The sequence below is a fragment of the Osmerus mordax genome, chromosome 16 (assembly GCF_038355195.1).
Source record: "Osmerus mordax isolate fOsmMor3 chromosome 16, fOsmMor3.pri, whole genome shotgun sequence".
Taxonomy (NCBI): Eukaryota; Metazoa; Chordata; class Actinopteri; order Osmeriformes; family Osmeridae; genus Osmerus; species Osmerus mordax.
In genome coordinates, this window is record NC_090065.1 from 7203086 (window position 1) to 7223283 (window position 20198).

Here is a 20198-nt window from a genome sequence, read left to right on the forward strand (position 1 = left end):
CTGCATGAATGCGTGGAGTGGCTCACGCTCAGGCTACATACACATGCTGGACATCACCCTTAGTCATATTTAATCACCAGTGGACCCAGCATGGTACAGCCCTTGTGTGCTCTTATCCTTTACATTGATGTCTGTCCATGTTCTATATAATAGCCCTAATGATGCCCCAAGAATCAGGCACTTACAAGCCCACCTCTAAATGGTTCAGCGAGAGCTTGTTTGTGTGTGTGTGTGTGTGAGTGTGTGTGTGTGCTGTACAGCATGTGCATATTTGTGTGATAGTGGCTGGCATCTCAAGTCTTTGAACCAGATAAGCAGAGCTTGGGGCTGTAGAATCCAGCTTTGTCTGCAGAAAGTTCCAAACGAGCTTATCAACAGGAGCCGAGAGATGGCTGGTTTGCCAGAGGTCCCGTGCTCTCGGTGTGGATCATGCTGTTCGTATCGTACTAAGCTCACAGGACACATGTTCTACGTGGACCTCAGGAGCTGGCTAACAGCATTAGGAGCACGCAGAGATGTTTGGACAATTGCTGGCAGTTGCAGTTGAGATGATTCACGTGATCTTACACACATACGCATGTGCTCACGCACGCGCACTCCATTGCGAGTGTTGTGGCCTGAGACAGTGGCCTCATCATCTAGTGTTGGCTGTGGTGTCGTTAAGGAAATTAGGCACACTGATACACTGAGGCCCTGTTAACATAAAGATACACTTCAGCTAATGATGGTGATGAAGACATGTACCCCCCCCCATCTCTCCCTGCTTCCTCTCCTCCCCCCATCCACCATGTGCCCTTTGACCACACAGATATGAATCCTGCCACATTAGGCCAATTAGCTGGGCTGCAGTTCTTCTCCTCTGGTGTTTTGGTCCAACTGTATTTTCTTCTCATCCTTTCCTTTTCATCTAATTTCTCTTCTTTTCCATTCTCTCCTTTCCTTCTCCTCTCTCCTCTCCTCCTTCTCCTCTCTCCTCTCCTCCTTCTCCTCTCTCCTCTCCTTCTCCTCTCTCCTCTTCCTCCTTCTCTCTCCTCTCCTTTCTCCCTCAACTCTTTTTCTTCTCTCTTCTCTTTTCTCCCCTCCTCCTCTTTCCAGTCCGGCCGTGCACTTACTCTAATGAATCGGTGCTAAATTAAATGTTTCCAAACACATTTTAATGAAACACAGACAGATTTATTAGTCATAACTCCATTGCTAATCATGTCCCCTTCCTAATAATTACGTCTGGCTGAGTAAATCTTTTTACCGAGCGGTCAGAGAGCTTTGGGTGAACGCCAGCATGGTGGGCGGGAAGGCCAAGGTGCAACTCTCCTTCTCTCAAACTCCCTCTTGAATGTTTCTTTTGTTCGGACTTTATTCTTGTTCTTTCTCTCTTTTCGTCATCGACGCATTATCCTCACCATGAAAGAATTAGGTGATAGCTGACAAACATGATCTTTTTCAGACCCGAGACAAGGAGTAAATTTGGCATGAAAATGTGAGATTGAAATTGGATCAATTTATCTAATTCCACATAATTACATTTGATTGAATAGCTTGATATTAGATGGAATTTCTATTATTATGAGTAATGATGGTGATGAAAACCACAGCAGGACTTTTGTGTCTGGGTCTATCTGTGTGTATGTGTGTGTGTGTGTGTGTCATAATGTTACCTTTCGTCTAAGCATCCACTCCCACTGATTGCAAGCCCAAGAGAGGGGAGGATGGAGGGGGTCAGGAATTAGCAGGGATGGATGGAAACTAAGAATGTGTGTCATTCTAGTCATCTCATTATGTTCCATAAGAGAACGTATACTTAGTAATGACTGTCTGTTCATACTAACAACCACTGGACACAGAAGATATTGTCCCCTGACTCTTGTCTCCCTGACTATATCAGTTTCTCCTTCACTCCATCAGTTGTCTAACACTAATCCATTAAGGCAGGCTTGTCATATAAAACTCTCTGAATGATACTGCTCCACATGCTTTTACACACACTTTAATAGCTGTCCCAGCTTCTGCAGTTATGATTCCACCAAGGTTATTCTGAAACACACACACGCACACACACTTACACACACACGCACTATTTGCATTTGAGCTGTCTCTGTGCATATTTGAACAGGGGGATCACATTGTTTTGCTTCGCTCTCTCTTCCAAGGATACTTTGACATCCATATTTACACACGATTTTTCCCTCGCTCTCCCCTCTCCTCAGAACTTTCCAGTTCTTCACAGAGTCACATCCGACTCTGTGTTTAGCCGTAGTTGAGTGAAAGTTTCCTTTTGTTTGATCTCTCTCTCTCCCCCTCTCTCTCTCCTTCTGTCTGCCTCTCTCTTTTTCTTTCTTTCTCTCTTTCTAACACACATACACACACACACCCCACCCTTCACAGTGGAGAGAGCCTGTGTTCAGCAGTAGCTTAGTGGGGGTCTTTGTGTGGATCCCTCTGAGAGACAAGGGCACCTGAGTCAGCGATGGAGCTCTGGATACGTCTGGTGCAGACAGCTCTGGCCCGCGGCTCCAGCGCCTCCCTGGCCTTCTCTCCTCTCCTTTATCTGTCCATCTCGCTCCCTCACTCACGCCCTCTTCTGTATCCCTCGCCATTTCCTCTTCAGTATCTACTTTCACCATAGCCTGCCACCTACCCTCCCTCCCACCTACCCTCCCTCCCACCCACCCCCCCACCCATCCACCCACCCACCCTCCCACCCACCCACCCCTCCCTCCCACCCACCCCTCCCTCCCTCCCTCCCTCCCCTCCCTCCCTCCCTCCCTCCCTCCTCCCTCCCTCCCTCCCACCCACACACCCACCCACCCCTCCCACCCACCCACCCACCCACCACCCACCCACACACACACCCTCCCTCCCTCCCTCCCTCCCTCCCTCCCTCCCTCCATCGTTCTCTGTGTGATTGCTTGTTAGTTAGTATGCAGTGACGGACCCCTGCAGTGTGCTCCTCACCACATCCCCCCTGTCAGCAGAAAGACACAACGCTTCCACTCCTGCTCTCAAACAACGACAGAACAGAGGGAGTCAGGTCTGAGGCTGGGGCCTAGAGAGAGAGAGAGAGAGAGAGAGAGAGAGAGAGAGAGAGAGGAGAGAGAGAGAGAGAGGAGAGAGAGAGAGAGAGAGAGAGAGAGAGAGAGAGAGAGAGAGAGAGAGAGAGAGAGAGAGAGAGAGAGAGAGAGAGAGAGAGAGAGAGAGAGAGAAACTGAGAAACTGAGACAAAGTGGGAGAGAGAGGCCCCCGACAGACAAGAGAAAAGAGAGTATAAAATTACCCTGAATAGACAAGACGTGTAGAAACCATTTTGCATGGCAGGACTATTACAGAGACAGCGGCAGCCCTGGATTGCTGGTTGTAAATCTCCCAGGGGGAAGAGAAGAAGAAAGAAGAAGAAGAAAGAGGAGATCGTGGAGAGCTTTCTTTGGGCCTGCTGGAGGTCTCACTGCTCGACTGCAGCAGAGCCCTTCGAGAGAGAAGACCACGGAGCTGCTGAAACTGTTCTGCATCCACCTCACCGGGTCCTCTGTCTGACGCTGGAGTTGGCCCGATCTACCGAAGAGAGAGAAGAGTGAGAGGGTGGAGGGAGAGAGGAGGGGAGGGGAGAGAATGAGAGAGAGGGGAGAGCGATGAAAGGAGGGGGGGTAAAGACGGGAGGAGAGAGAGGGAAGAGTTAGAAAAGGAGGAAGGGGAGGGAAGAAAGAGGAGGGGAGGTATGGAGGAGAGGAAATGGATGATAGAGTAATGAAGGAAAGAAGGGGAGGGGAGGGGATATCGAGAGGAGAGGAAAGGGAGAGAGAGAGAGAGAGAGAGAGAGAATAAAGGACAGTGCATTGTATGTAGGGTAAGTCGATGTGCCGAGAAAGTGTAAAAGATGGAGAGGAAGAGATAAGAAAGATTATTGTCTCTACAGTGTTACTGTTAGATAAAGGAGAGAAGAAAAGAGAAGGGGGGGGTGAGAGAAATCAAGAAAGAGCTGGACATAGGGCTTGAGGAAGAGGGGTTGTCAGAGTAACGATGGAGGGAGAGAACGCGAGAATGAAAGTGAGAGAAAGAGAGAGAGAGGGAGGGATGTGATGATAATATATGGATGTGGTTCTATGAAGGTGGAAGCTGGCTAGCCGAATGACAAATGGGTCTCGGGTGACAGAGTATTATAATAAAAAGTAAATTGATATGCAAATGTGGAACGTGTAGCTCCTGGAGGACAGGGATAGCCTGTTGTCCTCATCGGAGTGGAACAGAGAGGGGGGGGGGGGGGGGGGGGGAGCATCGGTGTGTGCTACAGATATGTGTTAGGCGCATATAATTTTGCATGTGGTTGTATGTGTTTCTGTGTGTGTGTGTATGTCTTTCTGTCAATGTGTGTGCGTGTGTTGCTTATGAGAAATAGTGGAGTGTGCGATTGTTAAATAGGATAGGAGCGTGCCGGAACAGTGGCCTCGGCACCTGGGATGACAGATGGACACGAGTTTGGACTGAGAGAGAGAGAGAGAGAGAGAGACAGAGAGAGAGAGAGAGAGAGAGAGAGAGAGAGAGAGAGAGAGAGAGAGAGAGAGAGAAAGACAGAGAAACTGAGAAACTGAGACAAAGTGGGAGAGAGAGGCCCGACAGACAAGAGAAAAGAGAGTATAAAATTACCCTGGAATAGACAAGACGTGTAGAAACCATTTTGCATGGCAGGACTATTACAGAGACAGCGGCAGCCCTGGATTGCTGGTGTAAATCTCCCAGGGGGAAGAGAAGAAGAAAGAAGAAGAAGAAAGAGGAGATCGTGGAGAGCTTTCTTTGGGCCTGCTGGAGGTCTCACTGCTCGACTGCAGCAGAGCCCTTCGAGAGAGAAGACCACGGAGCTGCTGAAAACTGTTCTGCATCCACCTCACCGGGTCCTCTGTCTGACGCTGGGAGTTGGCCCGATCTACCGAAGAGAGAGAAGAGTGAGAGGGTGGAGGGAGAGAGGAGGGGAGGGGAGAGAATGAGAGAGAGGGGAGAGCGATGAAAGGAGGGGGGGTAAAGACGGGAGGAGAGAGAGGGAAGAGTTAGAAAAGGAGGAAGGGGAGGGAAGAAAGAGGGGAGGTATGGAGGAGAGGAAATGGATGATAGAGTAATGAAGGAAAGAAGGGGAGGGGAGGGGATATCGAGAGGAGAGGAAAGGGAGAGGAGACTAGAGAGGGAAGAAATAGTAAGGAAGAAAGAGAGAGAGGAGAGAGAATGGATGAAGAGGAAGAAAGGAAGGGGAGAGAGGGAGGGAGGGAAGGATTGGCTCCTTTGTTGAAGCGAATCATGTCTCTATTTCTCTTGTTGCTTCCTGATGTCATTGAGGAAGTACGAATGATCTGGCAAGATATTCAGATGGTTAGAAATCACATGGACCCTTCGAAGACGACTACCAGGAAATATATAGGATGGTGATTTGGAGATGGTCAGCCCAGATCCTTGAGTCCAGCAGCAGAGGTGTCAGGAGAGGGGAAACAGGTTCACCTCTCCCTCTCTACCCTGGGTTTAAATCTGCTACGCTAATGATTCATGACACTGTTAACTGGAGAGGAGAAATGAGGCTCTCTGTAATTACTATGGAAATGTGTTCTCTCTCTCTCTCTCTCTCTCTCTCTCTCTCTCACTCAGTCGCGCATAACCACGTACACACCAACACACTGAGCCCAGATACGCCCCCACAGAGATGAGGAAGTGTTTCATCAGTGGGCTTGGGCTGTGCCTTGAGCAGGTGCAGGGGTGTGGGAGTGGGAGAGTGCGTTCCCCTGTGGGGGGGTTTTGCATTTTGGGGGCAGAGGTGAGACCCCGTTTCCCCATTCACCATATGCTCTAAACACATGCCCCCAGGTGGCTTGGGAGTGTGTGGGAGTGTGTGTGTGTGTGTGTGTGTGTGTGGGTGTGTGTGTGTGGGTGTGTGTGTGTGTGGGAGTGTGTGTGTGTGTGTGTGTGTGGGAGTGTGTGTGTGTGTGTGTGTGTGTGTGTGTGTGTGTGTGTGTGTGTGTGTGTGTGTGTGTGTGTGTGTGTGTGTGTGGTGTGTGTGTGTGTGTGTGTGTGTGTGTGTGTGTGTGTGTGTGTGTGTTGAAGGTAATGATCACAGTCCCCTGTGTGTGGCTCTGGCTTGAACCCAGCTGATAAACATGTGGGACCCCATCCCTCCTCCCCCACCTCCTAAGCCCTTTAACCGTGCCCCCATAGACCCCATCAATAACAACCCTCTAACCCACCCAAGGGACTCCCGGCACTACCACATGGCTCTATGCGTGTGTGTGTGTGTTTTCTACCCCATAACCCTCTCGCTCCAGGTTTATGCCGGTATTCCCCAGACAGCCTATTGAAGTCTGAGTTATTCCATCCGTTCAGCTGTGTAAAAACTAACACTAGGATTAAACACCAAATGACTGTGATATGTACTGGAGCTAACAAGACCTCTTCTTACCTCTCCTCACCTCACCCCTCCCTGCCCCTCTTCACCCCTCCTCACCCCTCCCTGCCTCTCTCTACCCCTTCTCCCTTTCTCCTACCACCTAAAACATCTACATATTCTTTTTTTCTGTGGGATCCTTGAGTGATCCTTGCTGTCTTTTCACCCTCCCTTGCTCTCTTTGTTAGTGTGTTGTGTTCTTTATTTTTTGTCTCTCTTCTTCATCTCTTCATCCCAGACCCTTCCTGCTCCCTCGCTTCATCATCCCGGTTACGTATAGAATTCACTTCGAAACACTACTCAACACCTGCAAAGCAACCTGGCCCATCTTTGAATATATAGAAAATTTATATGTACATTTTATTTTTAATCAGTATTATCACTGTCCCGTTTTGTTTGGGAAGAGCAGAGAGGAGAGGAGAAGAGAGGAGAGGAGGAGTGAAGGACAGGAAAGGAGGAGAGACAAAAAATAACCAATTTATGTGGTGTTTTAGTACCTGACAATTCGAAAATGGCTTTTTATGTTTTGGGCTAAAACTCAGTGATTGAATTTAAGAGAGTGTTAAAATGGTGACAGTGTTATGATCAAGTTGGGTTGTTAAGCCCTGTGTTTGGGTACGGAAGTTTTACAGAGCGGAGATAAACAGATTGTGTCCTGAACGCCTCGCCCCAGCCCACCACTGTGATGCTGTCAGACCACAGTAACCTCAACACATCCTCACAGCAGGACTGCTGCCTCTGCTGATCACACCATCAATACTTGCTATTGACTACTGCATTGATCGTGTGTGTGTGTGTGTGTGTGTGTGTGTTTGGTATAGGTGACGCCTATAAGACTGTATGAATGCATGGGTCTATAGAAGAACGTTAAGCCAATGACATGGAGAAAAAGGATCTGTCGGCTCAGTGCACTCACTCTCACACACAAATACACACACACACACACACACACACAGACACACACACAGGCACACACACACAGCACACACACACACACAGGCTCCTACTTAATGAGAGTGGAAGACAGAGTTCCTCAGGCTCCTGTAAAGGCCAACCAGATAGAGGAGAGGTTGAAAGAGAGAAAAAAGCATGTTGAAAATACTGTATCTCTCCCTCCACAACACGGTCTGTGCCACTCAGTCTGCTTTGAGTATATCATGGGATCATCTACACCCACGCACACACACACACCGTTGAGGTGAGATGTGGATCATGTCATTAACGTGTTGCTGTGTTTGGTTTTGCAGGCACTGTGGTTACATCAAAGCGAAACAGGACCCTGACGAAGAAAAGATGCAGTTCCAACATGGCAGAGGTACACACACACATACTACACACACTAACACCCACACACACTAACACCCACACACGTACACACTCAAAGCTCTTTTGTGAGTGGCAGAAAGGGAGCAGCCATACAAAGTGAGCCGGTCTATTATATGTTGTTTATCTGGCTCTGCCTTGATCTAGCTCAGCTGCCTCTTCTGATGCAGGAATGATAATGTACCTCATCAACGTAACACACACACACTAAACATGCACAAACACATGCTACACACACATACACGTTTCATAATATAAGAATACAAGAATCATATAATTATAGAAAAAGCACACCACGTAACAGCTGATGTTCTTCCTTTAACCCTCACCCCCCCCCCCCCCCCACACACACACACAGTGAAGTTGCCTGGCAGCCGCACCTACATCCACCCCCACACCTATGAGGACCCCAACCAAGCCATCAGGGACTTTGCCAAGGAGATCGACGCCTCCAGCATCCGTATTGAGAGAGTGATAGGAGCTGGTGAGTGCTCCAGTCATCGCTCACACTGTCACAAATGTATACACACATAACCAGGGCATGGGATTGACTGGGATCTCTAAATGTGACTGTGTTTGTGTGTGTTTGTGTGTGTGTGTGTGTGTAGGAGAGTTCGGGGAGGTGTGCAGTGGTCGTCTGCGTCTCCAGGGGAAGAGGGAGATCTATGTGGCCATCAAGAGTCTGAAGGCGGGCTACTCTGACAAACAGAGGCGGGACTTCCTGTCTGAGGCCAGCATCATGGGACAGTTTGACCACCCAAACATCATCAGGCTGGAGGGCGTGGTCACTCGATGTGAGTCTGACGGGGCTTCCTCCCTCGGTTTGTGTGCGTGTGTGTGTGTGCGTGACCATGCATGTGTGTGTCAGTGCCTGTGTCAGTGTGTGTCTGGGTGTGATTGAGAGCAGAGCTCCTGTTAATGAGAGTCAGACATGACCTAGGATCAGATAAAGGCTCTTGTAACCATGGCAGCAGTGTGTGTGCATGTGTGTGTGTGTATGTAAGCCTGTCTGTTTGTAAAGAGACACTTGTTTCTGCTGATTGTGTTCGAGACAGGGGATCTGGATGCGACAGGTGAGGCACGAACACAGGGAGAGCTGCTTCAACAAGCCTCCTAACAGATCACTATCACTCTACCTCCACCCCTTTCTCTTTCTCTGTCCCTCCCTCCTCTATCTCTCTCTCTTTCTCTCGGTTCCCTCTCTTCCCTTTGACTGCTCTGTAGGGAAGTAAGAGTTTATGGTGACATTTTGACAGTCTAAAAGATGAGTAAAACATAGGCAGTCACTTCCTCCTCCTGACGCGATAGTTAGATCCAGCCACTGACGAGAGTCAAACTGCTGTACCGGCCGTGTGGCTCATTACGCTCACTACATGAGAGGACCTGATTCATACAGCCACTGGAACAGCTTGTGGTGAGCTCCATTCACGCTGTCTTTTAGAGCGAAAAATAGAGGGGCAGGAAGACTGAGAACTAGTGACAGACAGACCTCGTTTTCTGTCTCTCCCTTCTCTGCCACCCCCCCCCTCTACACACACACACATGCGCACAAACACACACACGCACACAACACACAGCTCAGTGGCACCTAGGCTCACAACAAAAGAGCAGATGCATATGTATGACTTCCATCATGAATATTAATAATTCAGTGAGTTAATTGGATGTGTTCTTTAGGCTCATGAATATTCAGCAGTTTGCATATTAACGTTGAAATCCGTCCGTATTTCTTATTCATTTCCTCTTCTTATATTTTTCTTCCTCTCTTTTTCTCTTTCTCTCACTCTCTCTCTCGCTGTCTCTCGCTGTCTCTCACTGGTGGGATGCTAATTGTGACCTTTGCTAGCTGGGTGGAAGTGGTTTGTAGAACTATTAGCAGACTAAATCAGACAGGCTTTTCATTTCCACAGGCACGTGTTGTCATTGCTGCTCTTATGCTGCCGCTCCTTTCAGAATCTCAGCGCTCCCTCCCACAGACACACCACACAAACACACAGACCGATCCACACACACTTTAAAATAGGACTACAAGAAGCTAGGCTAGTGAAAGGCCTGCCTGCGGTGGTTATGTGATCATCTTATTAGATTACGGTACCTGAGGTTTTTTATGTTGTAATTTTGTCATGGTGTGATGACTTGGTGCTATCTATCCTGGCCAGGATCCTCTTGAAAAGGAGATTTTAAATCTCAATGAGCCCTTCTTGGTTACATGAAGGTTATATGAATAAATAAAATAAAATACATTTGTGAAAGGAGTTACAGTAGGTGTTAAAGGGTCTTGTTGGAAACCCACTGTAAAAACACATGCACACATTCAAATACAAATCTGAGTACTCAGGGGTCAGGGGTCTTAGTGTGTGGGTAGATGTGTGTGTGTGTGTGTGTGTGTGAGAGAGAGAGGGGGAGGGAGATGGTACGAGAGAGAGAGAGAGAGAGAGAGAGAGAGAGAGAGAGAGAGAGAGAGAGAGAGAGAGAGAGAACGAGGTGAAGGGGCGAGTCGATAGCTCCTTCCGGCTGTGATGCCCTACCAGCTGGTCTCTTCACACCTTCCACGCTCTAATCAGGTTGACCCTTCTCAGGGCTCAGGTGGGTGTTCATGTGGGAGGTTAATATTGGGCTGTTAGAGTGGACTTTGTTCACTGAACCTAGGTGGTGTTTAGCTGTCGATTGAATGTTTCAAGGTATGCAAAGTGTAAGGCTAGTGCACATATATATAATATATTATATATATGTGTGTGTGTGTGTGTGTGTGTGTGTGTGTGTGTGTGTGTGTGTGTGTGTGTGTGTGTGTGTGTGTGTGTGTGTGTGTGTGTGTGTGTGTGTGTGTGTGTGTGTGTGTGTGTGTGTGAGTGTGTGTGTGTGAGAGAGCCTTTCTCCCAGCCTGGTGCTATTCTAATAACCTGCCTGTCTGGGATTGCTGCTATTGTCATGCTAACGACTTAGACAGGCGACTGAAAGAGAGAAAAATAGGCCTTTTTATTTCCTCTATCTCTCTACACATCACACTAAAGAACCTGCAGACCCCCCGCCCCCCCTCGCTTATCCCTCTCAGATCTCCCGTCCTCATTTGATTCACACTTCCATCCTTTCTGTCCCACAGTCGCTCCGACAATCGGCTAATCTAGAAACCCCTCAATTACAACTCATCTTCCCTGCATCACACACCACACACACACACCCTATACGCACACACGTCACACATTGTGTGTTAAAAAAAACTGGTTAAAACAGCCCTATTTTCTCTGTCCTGTTGCATCTTATCACCCATTTGGGAAAGGTAGTTATTAGTCTTGAAGGTTTCCCTTTGTGTGAAGAACAATGACAGTTGAAACATTTCCCTGGTGTGGAGTTTTCAGCTGACTTGAAAAGCCTGCATTGGAAAAACAGGAGAGAGAGAGACGGGAGATGAGAACAGATACGAGATGGAGAGAAGAGGAGAGAGGAGATGAGTAGAGATAGGTTTATTGAGTTTCTGTCTCTCTCTCCCTCTCTCTCTGTGTGTGTGCTCCTAAGCCCGGGGATCTAACAGTATTGTATAATTTAGTTAAAACCCCTAAACATTAATCAATGAACACACGGCTCAGTTCACTTCCCACTTTTTGTTCCCTGAGCTGACTGTTCAGTGCTGTAAATTCAGCTCACACACACTTTGCTCTGTCTCTCTCTCTCTCTTACACACACACACACACACACACACACACACACACACACACACACACACACACACACACACACACACACACAGTATGGGCATGTAGAATGGATGAGGTCTCTGCCCTGGTGAGGAGCCAGGTTAAAAGTGTGTTAATGAAGAGCTGTTAAAACACACGACTCCCGGATTCATTTTACACCCCAGTGCTCACACCTGGCACAACATCAATACTCAATCTACATACACACCAAGATATACACAACGCACTGAATAACAAATAGCTCCTGTGCTACAGGCAACCCCTGGTAGATACATATTACAAACTTTAGACACACACAGGGTGTCTCAAACTTTGTGACATGTGATTTGACTGGTCGTTAGTTCTTGCTTGTGTGAGTGTGTGTTTGTGTGTTTGCTGGGGCCTCTGAATGGGCTCTCTGTCTCTCTGGAGGTCTCTTAAGGAGCAGAGAGTGTGTGTGTGTCTGCGTGTGAATGCGTGTGAATGCGTGTGTGTGTGTGTGTGTGTGTGTGTGTGTGTGTGTGTGTGTGTGTGTGTGTGTAAATTTGAGTGTGCATGTGTGACGTTTTGGCTCGAGGGAAGATACTTCAGGAAAAGAGGCTCAATCTGGCCACCTGACTCTATGTGTCCATGTGAGCGAGTGTGTGTGCGTGCGTGCGTGCGCGCGTGCTCATGCATGTGTGCACGTGTGTGGCAAGTCTCAAAGAGCAATCAATGAGGCTCATTGTAGGATGTCTGTGTGTGTTTCTGTGGGAGTGATGAATAGCTGGGCAGACTGACAGAGGGAGTGTGTGTGTGGTAACCCTGGTATCTAGTCAGACTAATCCTGCCTGGCTGCTGGCCAGATGGGAACTGGAGATAGTCCAGATTAGAGGACCACAGCATAATGACACTGCAGACTAGTGGAGGGAAAATTGCCTCGTCTCAACCATTCCTCCATCATTCCCCTTCACCCCCCCCCCCCCATCCATCCCTGAAGGGTGTGATCGTGGTCAAGATCTCAACCACAATTAGGCACATTCATCCCATGTTATTACCAGTTATCTCTCTGGATTACTTTGGCATGCAGAAGCTTTGTTTTTTCTCTCTCTTTATCTCACAGATTTGCACAAAACTCTCTCTCTTTCTCTCTCTCTCACACACACACACACACACACTATAGGCCCTTTTTGGTGCCATCCTGAGGCTAACAGTAGTTTCTCTATACACCTATAGATTCCCACGGCTGGTTCCAAACACACACGTCTTTCTCTCCCTTCCTCTCCTACTTTTTCTCTCTTTCTCTTGCTCCTTATTCCTCCCAGAAAACACACAGGCTCGGGCTGGTGTGGGGGGTAGCAACAGAGGAGGGGGGGGGGGGGATGGAGTCCTGGAACTGTCAGACCTCCCCTTGGTCTGGATCTATCCCACAAGCCCTTTCATCTGGCTCTTTGATAGAGCAGTCAGAGGAAACACACACGTGCACACCCAGATCCCCCCCCCCCCTCTGGACAGGATTGAAATCAGGTGGCTATCACAGCACTGTCCCCATGCCTGCTCTGCAGCTGGACACACACACACACTCACAAAAACACACACACAAACACACAAATACACACAAACACACAGACAAACACACACACCCACATACACGCATACAAACACAGTGATAAATGTGAATCCCAGCCCTCACCCCCAGCAGAGGAAAATCCAATTCCCTTTCACTTTTATCCCTGAGACTAATGTTACTGTCAGAGAGAACACCACCACCCGAGACCAGGATGCTGTGTGTGTGTGTGGCTGTATGTGTGTATGTGTGTATGTGTGCGTGTTTGTGTCTGCGTGTGTGCCACAGTGAGATAGTGATTTCATTTAGGGTGATGTATCGCTGTCCTTACCCACAATCTTACTGCAGGCCTCCCCAATGTTGTCACTGACCTCCCCTGACAATCTCTCCCTCCATCCCTCCATCCCTCCCCCTTCATCCTCCCCTCCCCATCTGTTTCCATGCTTTACCCCAGCTTTCTCTTTACCTTCCCTCCTTTTCTCTCCTCTCTCCTCAACTTCCCTTCTCTCCATCAATGTCTCTCTACCTCCGTCCCCCACACTCCACATCTCTCCTATGTTCCTCCCTCCTCCTTAAAGATCTGGCGTTCTATCTCCGCTCATCTTTCCGTCCTCTGGCCCACCACTTATTTTTTATCTCCCAGGTTCTTCCCAGCATCACAGGTCTTATTGGGGAAATGTGACCTATTCATCACTACTGACACAGGCTGTGTTTACAAGCAACGTACACACACACATTTGCACGCGCACACACACACATTTGCACACACAAGTCTTCACATCTCTCGAGTGTGTGTTTGTATCCCGTTGATTGGCATAACCTCTTTACCCGGTTTACAGTTGGGGTTGTGCCTTTGGGGGCGTGTATGCTGAGGTGTGTGTGTGCATACATGTGTGTGTGAGAGGCCGAGATTGGTAGTGTTCTGTGTATCATCATTTGTAAGGTCCACCAGGTGGCATGCGATGGGTCGAGAAAACAGGCTCCCTCTCTTCCTGTCAATCTATGTGACTAACTACCCCACCTTACACACACATACACACACACACGGGCAGGCAGGTGCATACCGCTCCATCCCACATTACCCCAAGAGGCTGATCAGTATTCATGAGATCTCAGGAGGCCTTTCACTCACACACACACACACTCACACGCACACATGGCCACACGCGCACACCACGGTGGATTGGCCCATTCTAATTATCTCCTGGTGTTTATGGAGAAGCCTGATTAGAAGCTGTCACTGTGAGTGATGACGACATGCCAGGCTATCTCTGGGGGAGGGGGAGACGAGAGGAAAGGTAGCGAGGCAGAGAAAGAAAGAGGAAGACGACAAGAAAGAATAGAGAGAAAGAGAGGCCCCCAATATGGAGGAAGACAGAGAGAGAGAGAGAGAGAGAGAGAGAGAGAGAGAGAGAGAGAGAGAGAGAGAGAGAGAGAGAGAGAGAGAGAGAGAGAGAGAGAGAGAGAGAGAGAGAGAGAGAGAGAGAGAGAGAAGGAGTGGCTGGTCCTTTGTGTTCTCCTGTGTCTCTCTTAAAGCCCTATCTGCAGATGTGTGTGACAGCCGTGTTGTAACATGGCGGTGTTTCTGTCCCCAGGTAAACCTGTGATGATCATCACTGAGTTTATGGAGAACGGATCCTTGGACACCTTCCTCAAGGTATGAGTCTATGTGCTACGACCATTCACCAACACTCATTCTACAGCGTGTTCTATTGAACTGTATGAGAGCTTACTCCTCTGTCGGGAACATACGGTATACCAGAGAGAGAGAACGAATGTATGTGTCTTTGTTTATGTGTGTGTGTGTGTGTGCTTTTGTCACTGTGCCTGTGTGTGTGTGTGTGTGACATGAGGTACTTATTAGTTGTTGTGAAAAGATAAAAGAGTTATATATTATTTCTATTGGTGTTTTCAGTCAAACCTCTCGAAACTCGCTGCTCTGAGTCATACTGCCTAAATGTCTTTTATTTACACATTTACGCCAACACTCTCCATCTCACACACACAGTGAACCCCTGACACTTACTTATGTCTACTATTCAGCTAATAAATTACTGTTTGTCAGCCAATACAGATGACCAGGGTAGCTTTGTGATAACCCCAAGACTCATGCACTCTGCTGTCTAAGGGGTAGCCGTTCTTTCCCACAACACGGCACCACATGACTGTAGAAACTGACAGCACTGATACAACATTCTCTCTCTCACTCACTCACACACACACTCGTGCAGACACACACACACACAGACACACACACACCATTAGATCTAGGTTGTGGGTATAATGATAGCCGTAGATAGGGTCTGAAGCTGTAGTAAAAAGCCAATATAATTATGGGATCACTTTTATGGGTAGTAGCTCATGCCCCGCTCCTCACACAGCTCCATGTGTTTAATTATACTGCTGATCTATTAAGCTACGGTCAGAACAACAAAGCATCCATCTCTCTCTCTTGCTCCCTCATTTTCCTCCCCACTTATAGTGCCTCTACATTGCCTTTGCTCTCTCCATTTATCTCTTTCACTCTCACTATCCACCTTTCCAACTCTCTGCCTTTCTTAAATATCTCTCTCTCAAATGTCCCTTTTTAACACTTGTTCTTGCACTTTCACTCTTTCCATCCACATCTGATCTCTACCTCCATATCTCTCCCTTCCTCCCTCCGTCCGTCCCTTCCTGGCAGTGCTGGATTGATAGAGGAAGTCTGTAGGTTTGTTAGACAGACCAATCAATCAGGATCTCACAAAACACCAGCTAATTAACTTACTGTGCAGCTGTACGGCTTAAGAGGACATGCAGATGGATATTACTTTGGGAGCGAGGGACGAGGAGAGGGATGGATGGAGAGAAGGTGAGGAACAGAGGAAGATGCCGTGGGTGGCAAGTAGGATGACAGAGAGCGGGAGAGAGAAAGACAGACAGAGAAACTGAAGGAGTAGATTTATTAAAGCGTGGGTATCAAGAAGGAACCCAGCTGAATCGATTCCGTGTATTTAGGATAGCAACCTGCTGGTGATTATAATGTATCATGGTCTCCTGTCTGCCCCCTCCAGAAACATGACGGCCAGTTCACGGTGATCCAGCTGGTGGGCATGCTGCGTGGCATCGCCTCGGGCATGAAGTACCTGTCAGACATGGGCTACGTTCACAGAGACCTGGCAGCACGCAACATCCTGGTCAACAGCAACCTGGTGTGTAAGGTGTCTGACTTCGGCCTGTCCAGAGTCCTGGAGGACGACCCGGAGGCTGCATATACCACACGGGTACGACACACACACACACACACACACACAAATGTTGTCCACAACAGCAAAAATCTCACTGCAGGTCATAATGCGTAGAGCAGTGGAATCATTTTACGGCTACAAATGAATTCGGATTTGTAGGAAGTGTCAGCAATGTTTTTTTAATGTGATATTAGCATAGCCCTAGGTGCAGCACGGCAGCCAGGCGAGGACAAACCTCCACACACTGCAGTGCCAGGAGATCGAGAGATACAAGAGAACCGCAGCAGGGAGGGGAGGAGAGAGAGAGCGGGAAGAGGGAGAAGGGGGGGGGGGAGCAAGAGAAAGAGAAGGATAGGTGGGGGTGGGAATACATAAAAGAATGTTGACTAGCTCCACTCTTCCACTCTTTGTCTTTGACTTGACTTTGACCAGAGTGTGGGGACTGCTGCAGCAACGGTAGCAGCATGACAAGAAGCTGTTGGGATTCCTATGGAGAGTCTCACACACACACACACATGCAGATGGGTGTGTGTGCTCTAGAGAGCTTAGAGATGTAGGGGGTGTTCAGAGGGAGTCAACAGTACTGGTGCTGACGTGTTCTGGTTCTGTATGTCCGGGCCGGCAGGGAGGGAAGATCCCCATCAGGTGGACGTCTCCGGAGGCCATCGCCTACAGGAAGTTCACCTCGGCCAGCGACGTGTGGAGCTACGGCATCGTCATGTGGGAGGTGGTGTCCTATGGGGAGAGGCCCTACTGGGAGATGTCCAATCAGGATGTGAGTTCACTTCAGCGTGACTGTTCAGAATGCTCGTACTGTACTGCAACATCATGGTGGTTGTTTCTACGGTGTGTTTCTGGTGCAACCGCCTGGAACCGAGCTAGCTTTAGTTCTTATCAGTTTTTCACGTTCTCTTTCTTTGTTCTTCCTTTCTTTCTTTCTTTCTTTCTTTCTTTCTCTCTCTCTCTCTCTCTCTCTCTCTCTCTCTCTCTCTCTCTCTCTCTCTCTCTCTCTCTCTCTCTCTCTCTCTCTCTCTCTCTCTCTCTCTCTCTCTCTCTCTCTCTCTCTCTCTCTCTCTTTCTCTCCCTCCCTCTCCCTCTCCCCCTTTCTCTTCCTTCCTCTCGATCCTTCTCTCCGTCCCTCCCTTCAGGTGATCAAGGCGATAGACGAGGGCTACCGTCTGCCCGCCCCCATGGACTGCCCCGTGGTGCTGCACCAGCTCATGTTAAGCTGCTGGGAGAAGAGCCGCAGCGACAGGCCCAAGTTCGACATCATCGTCACCACCCTGGACAAGCTGATCCGGAACCCGGCCAGCCTGCGAGAGCTGGCCAACAGCTCTGTGTGGTGAGCCCTGCCTCCCACACTGCACATGTCCTGTCAGAGCCGCAGAAAAACACACACCCAACATGTTCGAAGCTTCTATCTAGATCCACCAGGTTTCAGCCTCTGTGTAGTTGATTGATTGATTAGATATCCATGCTAAGATGGTGTATTTTATGACTGGCCCTGAGGTCTAAAGATGGGACGATAGGACTTTCTTTGCTGCTAAACCGGGTCGGCCCTAGACTTTATCTAACAATGTTATCTGTGTGTGTGTGTGTGTGTGTGTGTCCAGGCAAGACCCGACCACTCCTGAGGTCAGTGTGACCACGGTGGAGGAGTGGCTGGAAGCCATCAAGATGGGCCAGTACAAGGAGAGCTTTTCCAGTGCGGGCTACGTCACTCTGGACTCTGTCCTCTACATCAGCGCTAGGTCAGACACCAAGCTGGCCTGGGTTGGACTTGATGGGGCTGAGCTGGGGTCATGAGTAGTAAAGATTATCTATTAGATTTGTCTTTACAATGTGCTAAATTCTTATTTTTCTGTCTTTATTTCTTTCCATTCCTTGCTGCAGTGAACTGGGTAAGATGGGCGTGACTTTGGCGGGTCACCAGAAAAAGATCCTGTCGAGTGTGCAGAGCCTGTCGACCCAGGGGACCCAAGTCCAAGTATAACAGTTTTTCCATAGACACGCACTGAGATTGAGCCAAAATGGACGCTCTGCTATGAGATTCCCCCATCGAGACACACTGAGATGGATCTGTAATGGTTACCCTGTGCTCCCCCATTGAAGCGGTGCTAAGATGGACACTGGACTCTTTTACCTCCTTGCAGCTTCACCATTCCACTCCTTCTGGAAGCTAGAATAGTGTAGGCACTATCCACTTCAGCACTCGGAGTCTGGCAACCCAACAACCACCACCAGGGCCACAGAGAGACAAACCTCAAACCTGGCAACATCTCAAATCATCTCAGATCATATCAACTCAACAACTTTAAAAAAAAAAAATCAACAAAAAAACAACATAAAAAGGACAAGAAAAAAAATTATTAGAATACAATTATCATCACTGTCTGTGACGTTGAGTGTACAGTTGGTTTTACCGTTGTTTTGTTTTCTGTTTTAAGATGAGCTTTTATGGAGTTTTCACCCGGTTTTAAAGAGACATGAGATATGTATAGATTTGTGTTTATATGAGCTGTGTGTGTGTGCCACACTCTAGAACTGGATGAAACGTTTGTCTTGGCTGTCAAGCTACATAGATGGACTGCTCTTCAGGGTTCCTTCCTGGTGCATGTAAGACTCGACCCCTCCTGATTGTAAAAAAGTACGCCATTGGACAAGTCAAGCCCAAACATGGCATGAATGTGTACCGGAGATAGATTGAGGGGGTTTTATGAGTAAAGAGATGTGGTGGAAAAAAAGAGAGCGTTAGCTATTACTTCCAGACACCCTCAAGTCCCAGTGCTTGTGTGCTAGATGCACTTGTGATGTCATTTCCTGGTAGTGCAGCATACAGCAGCAGCAGCTGCTAAGGACGCAGTCAGTCAGACCTTCTCAGTACATTTTTTTCTAACAGAGTTAAGACTTTCCAAAGCGCACTGAAACTGTTCCCCCTGGGTGAATATTGTTAGCACGTTATCTTCCAAGAGTTCGCTGGCTTCCTGTGTTTGCGCTGTATCAGAGAATTGTGGTGTTGTGTAGAGCAGAGGTGATGTGCTAAAAGTCAACACTGTTTAGAATGTTTGTATCTGTTTCTCCAATGTTGTGCCATGTACAGTAAATTAAGGAACTGTTTGGTTTCATTGGCTTGGTGCCAACATGTTAGTTTGATCCTAACATCTTTGTAGATCACCGCTGATACAATTTGAACAATTTGGATAAGAAAAGGTTGATGGTGAAAATGTGGGGTAGTCTTTCCCAGTCACCCCCCCCCTCCACAAACACACACATCACCACCCCACACACACACCACTCTCCCACCCTCCCCCATGTTGGTAGTTGTTAGGTCCTACTGTGTATTATCTACCACTGTTGAGCCATGCCATATGCTTCCATTACTTGAAACTGCTCAACCCAAGAGCCTACACCATTCAAACAAATTACAACAATAAGACAAACACATACATTTACTCATTTAGCAGACGCTCTTATCCAGAGCGACTTACAGTAAGTACAGGGACATTCCCCCGAGGCAAGTAGGGTGAAGTGCCTTGCCCAAGGACACAAGGTCAGTTGGCATGACCGGGAATCAAACTGGCAACCTTCGGATTACTAGCCCGATTCCCTCACCGCTCAGCCATCTGACTCCCACATACAGTACTGTTGTAATGTCAGACGCATGTTCAAGTTCACATATTCTACACAAACATGTTTCCCCTGTCACACTTAGGAAACGTTGCTATAGATCAGTTCTAACATGATGTTTCACTGCAGAGAAATTTGTTACCAGTCCCCCGCCTCGCCCCTCCCCTCCCCCATACCCCTTAGTGCACACAGTCCACTAAATCTGTTTACAACAACAGTGTTACTCTGGTAACAGATAACAGCAGCATATAAACCGTTGTACCATAGTGTAACATATGTACAGTGTTGATTAAAAAATGTTAGAATGTTTGTAATGATGAATATGATGATGAATATGATGATGTGCTTTTATTCTGAAGGAGGAGAAAACATTGGCGTATTGTTGCAGGGGGCGA

The 20198-nt window shown here is 48.1% G+C and overlaps 1 protein-coding gene across 2 annotated transcripts in view; it reads left to right on the top strand.

The window, feature by feature from the left end:
* Positions 1-18169, top strand: part of epha4b (eph receptor A4b) — a 52543-nt gene extending 34374 nt beyond the window's left edge. The window contains exons 11-19 of one of the 2 annotated variants that reach the window (XM_067252360.1): positions 7657-7724; positions 8091-8216; positions 8341-8526; positions 14545-14606; positions 16003-16212; positions 16802-16951; positions 17325-17518; positions 17787-17927; positions 18070-18169. In XM_067252360.1, the coding sequence (XP_067108461.1) occupies positions 7657-7724; positions 8091-8216; positions 8341-8526; positions 14545-14606; positions 16003-16212; positions 16802-16951; positions 17325-17518; positions 17787-17927; positions 18070-18169 (1237 nt within the window). The remainder of the gene's footprint in view (positions 1-7656; positions 7725-8090; positions 8217-8340; positions 8527-14544; positions 14607-16002; positions 16213-16801; positions 16952-17324; positions 17519-17786; positions 17928-18069) is intronic. The other variant, XM_067252361.1, reaches the window with a different exon arrangement.
* Positions 18170-20198: the final 2029 nt, after the last annotated feature.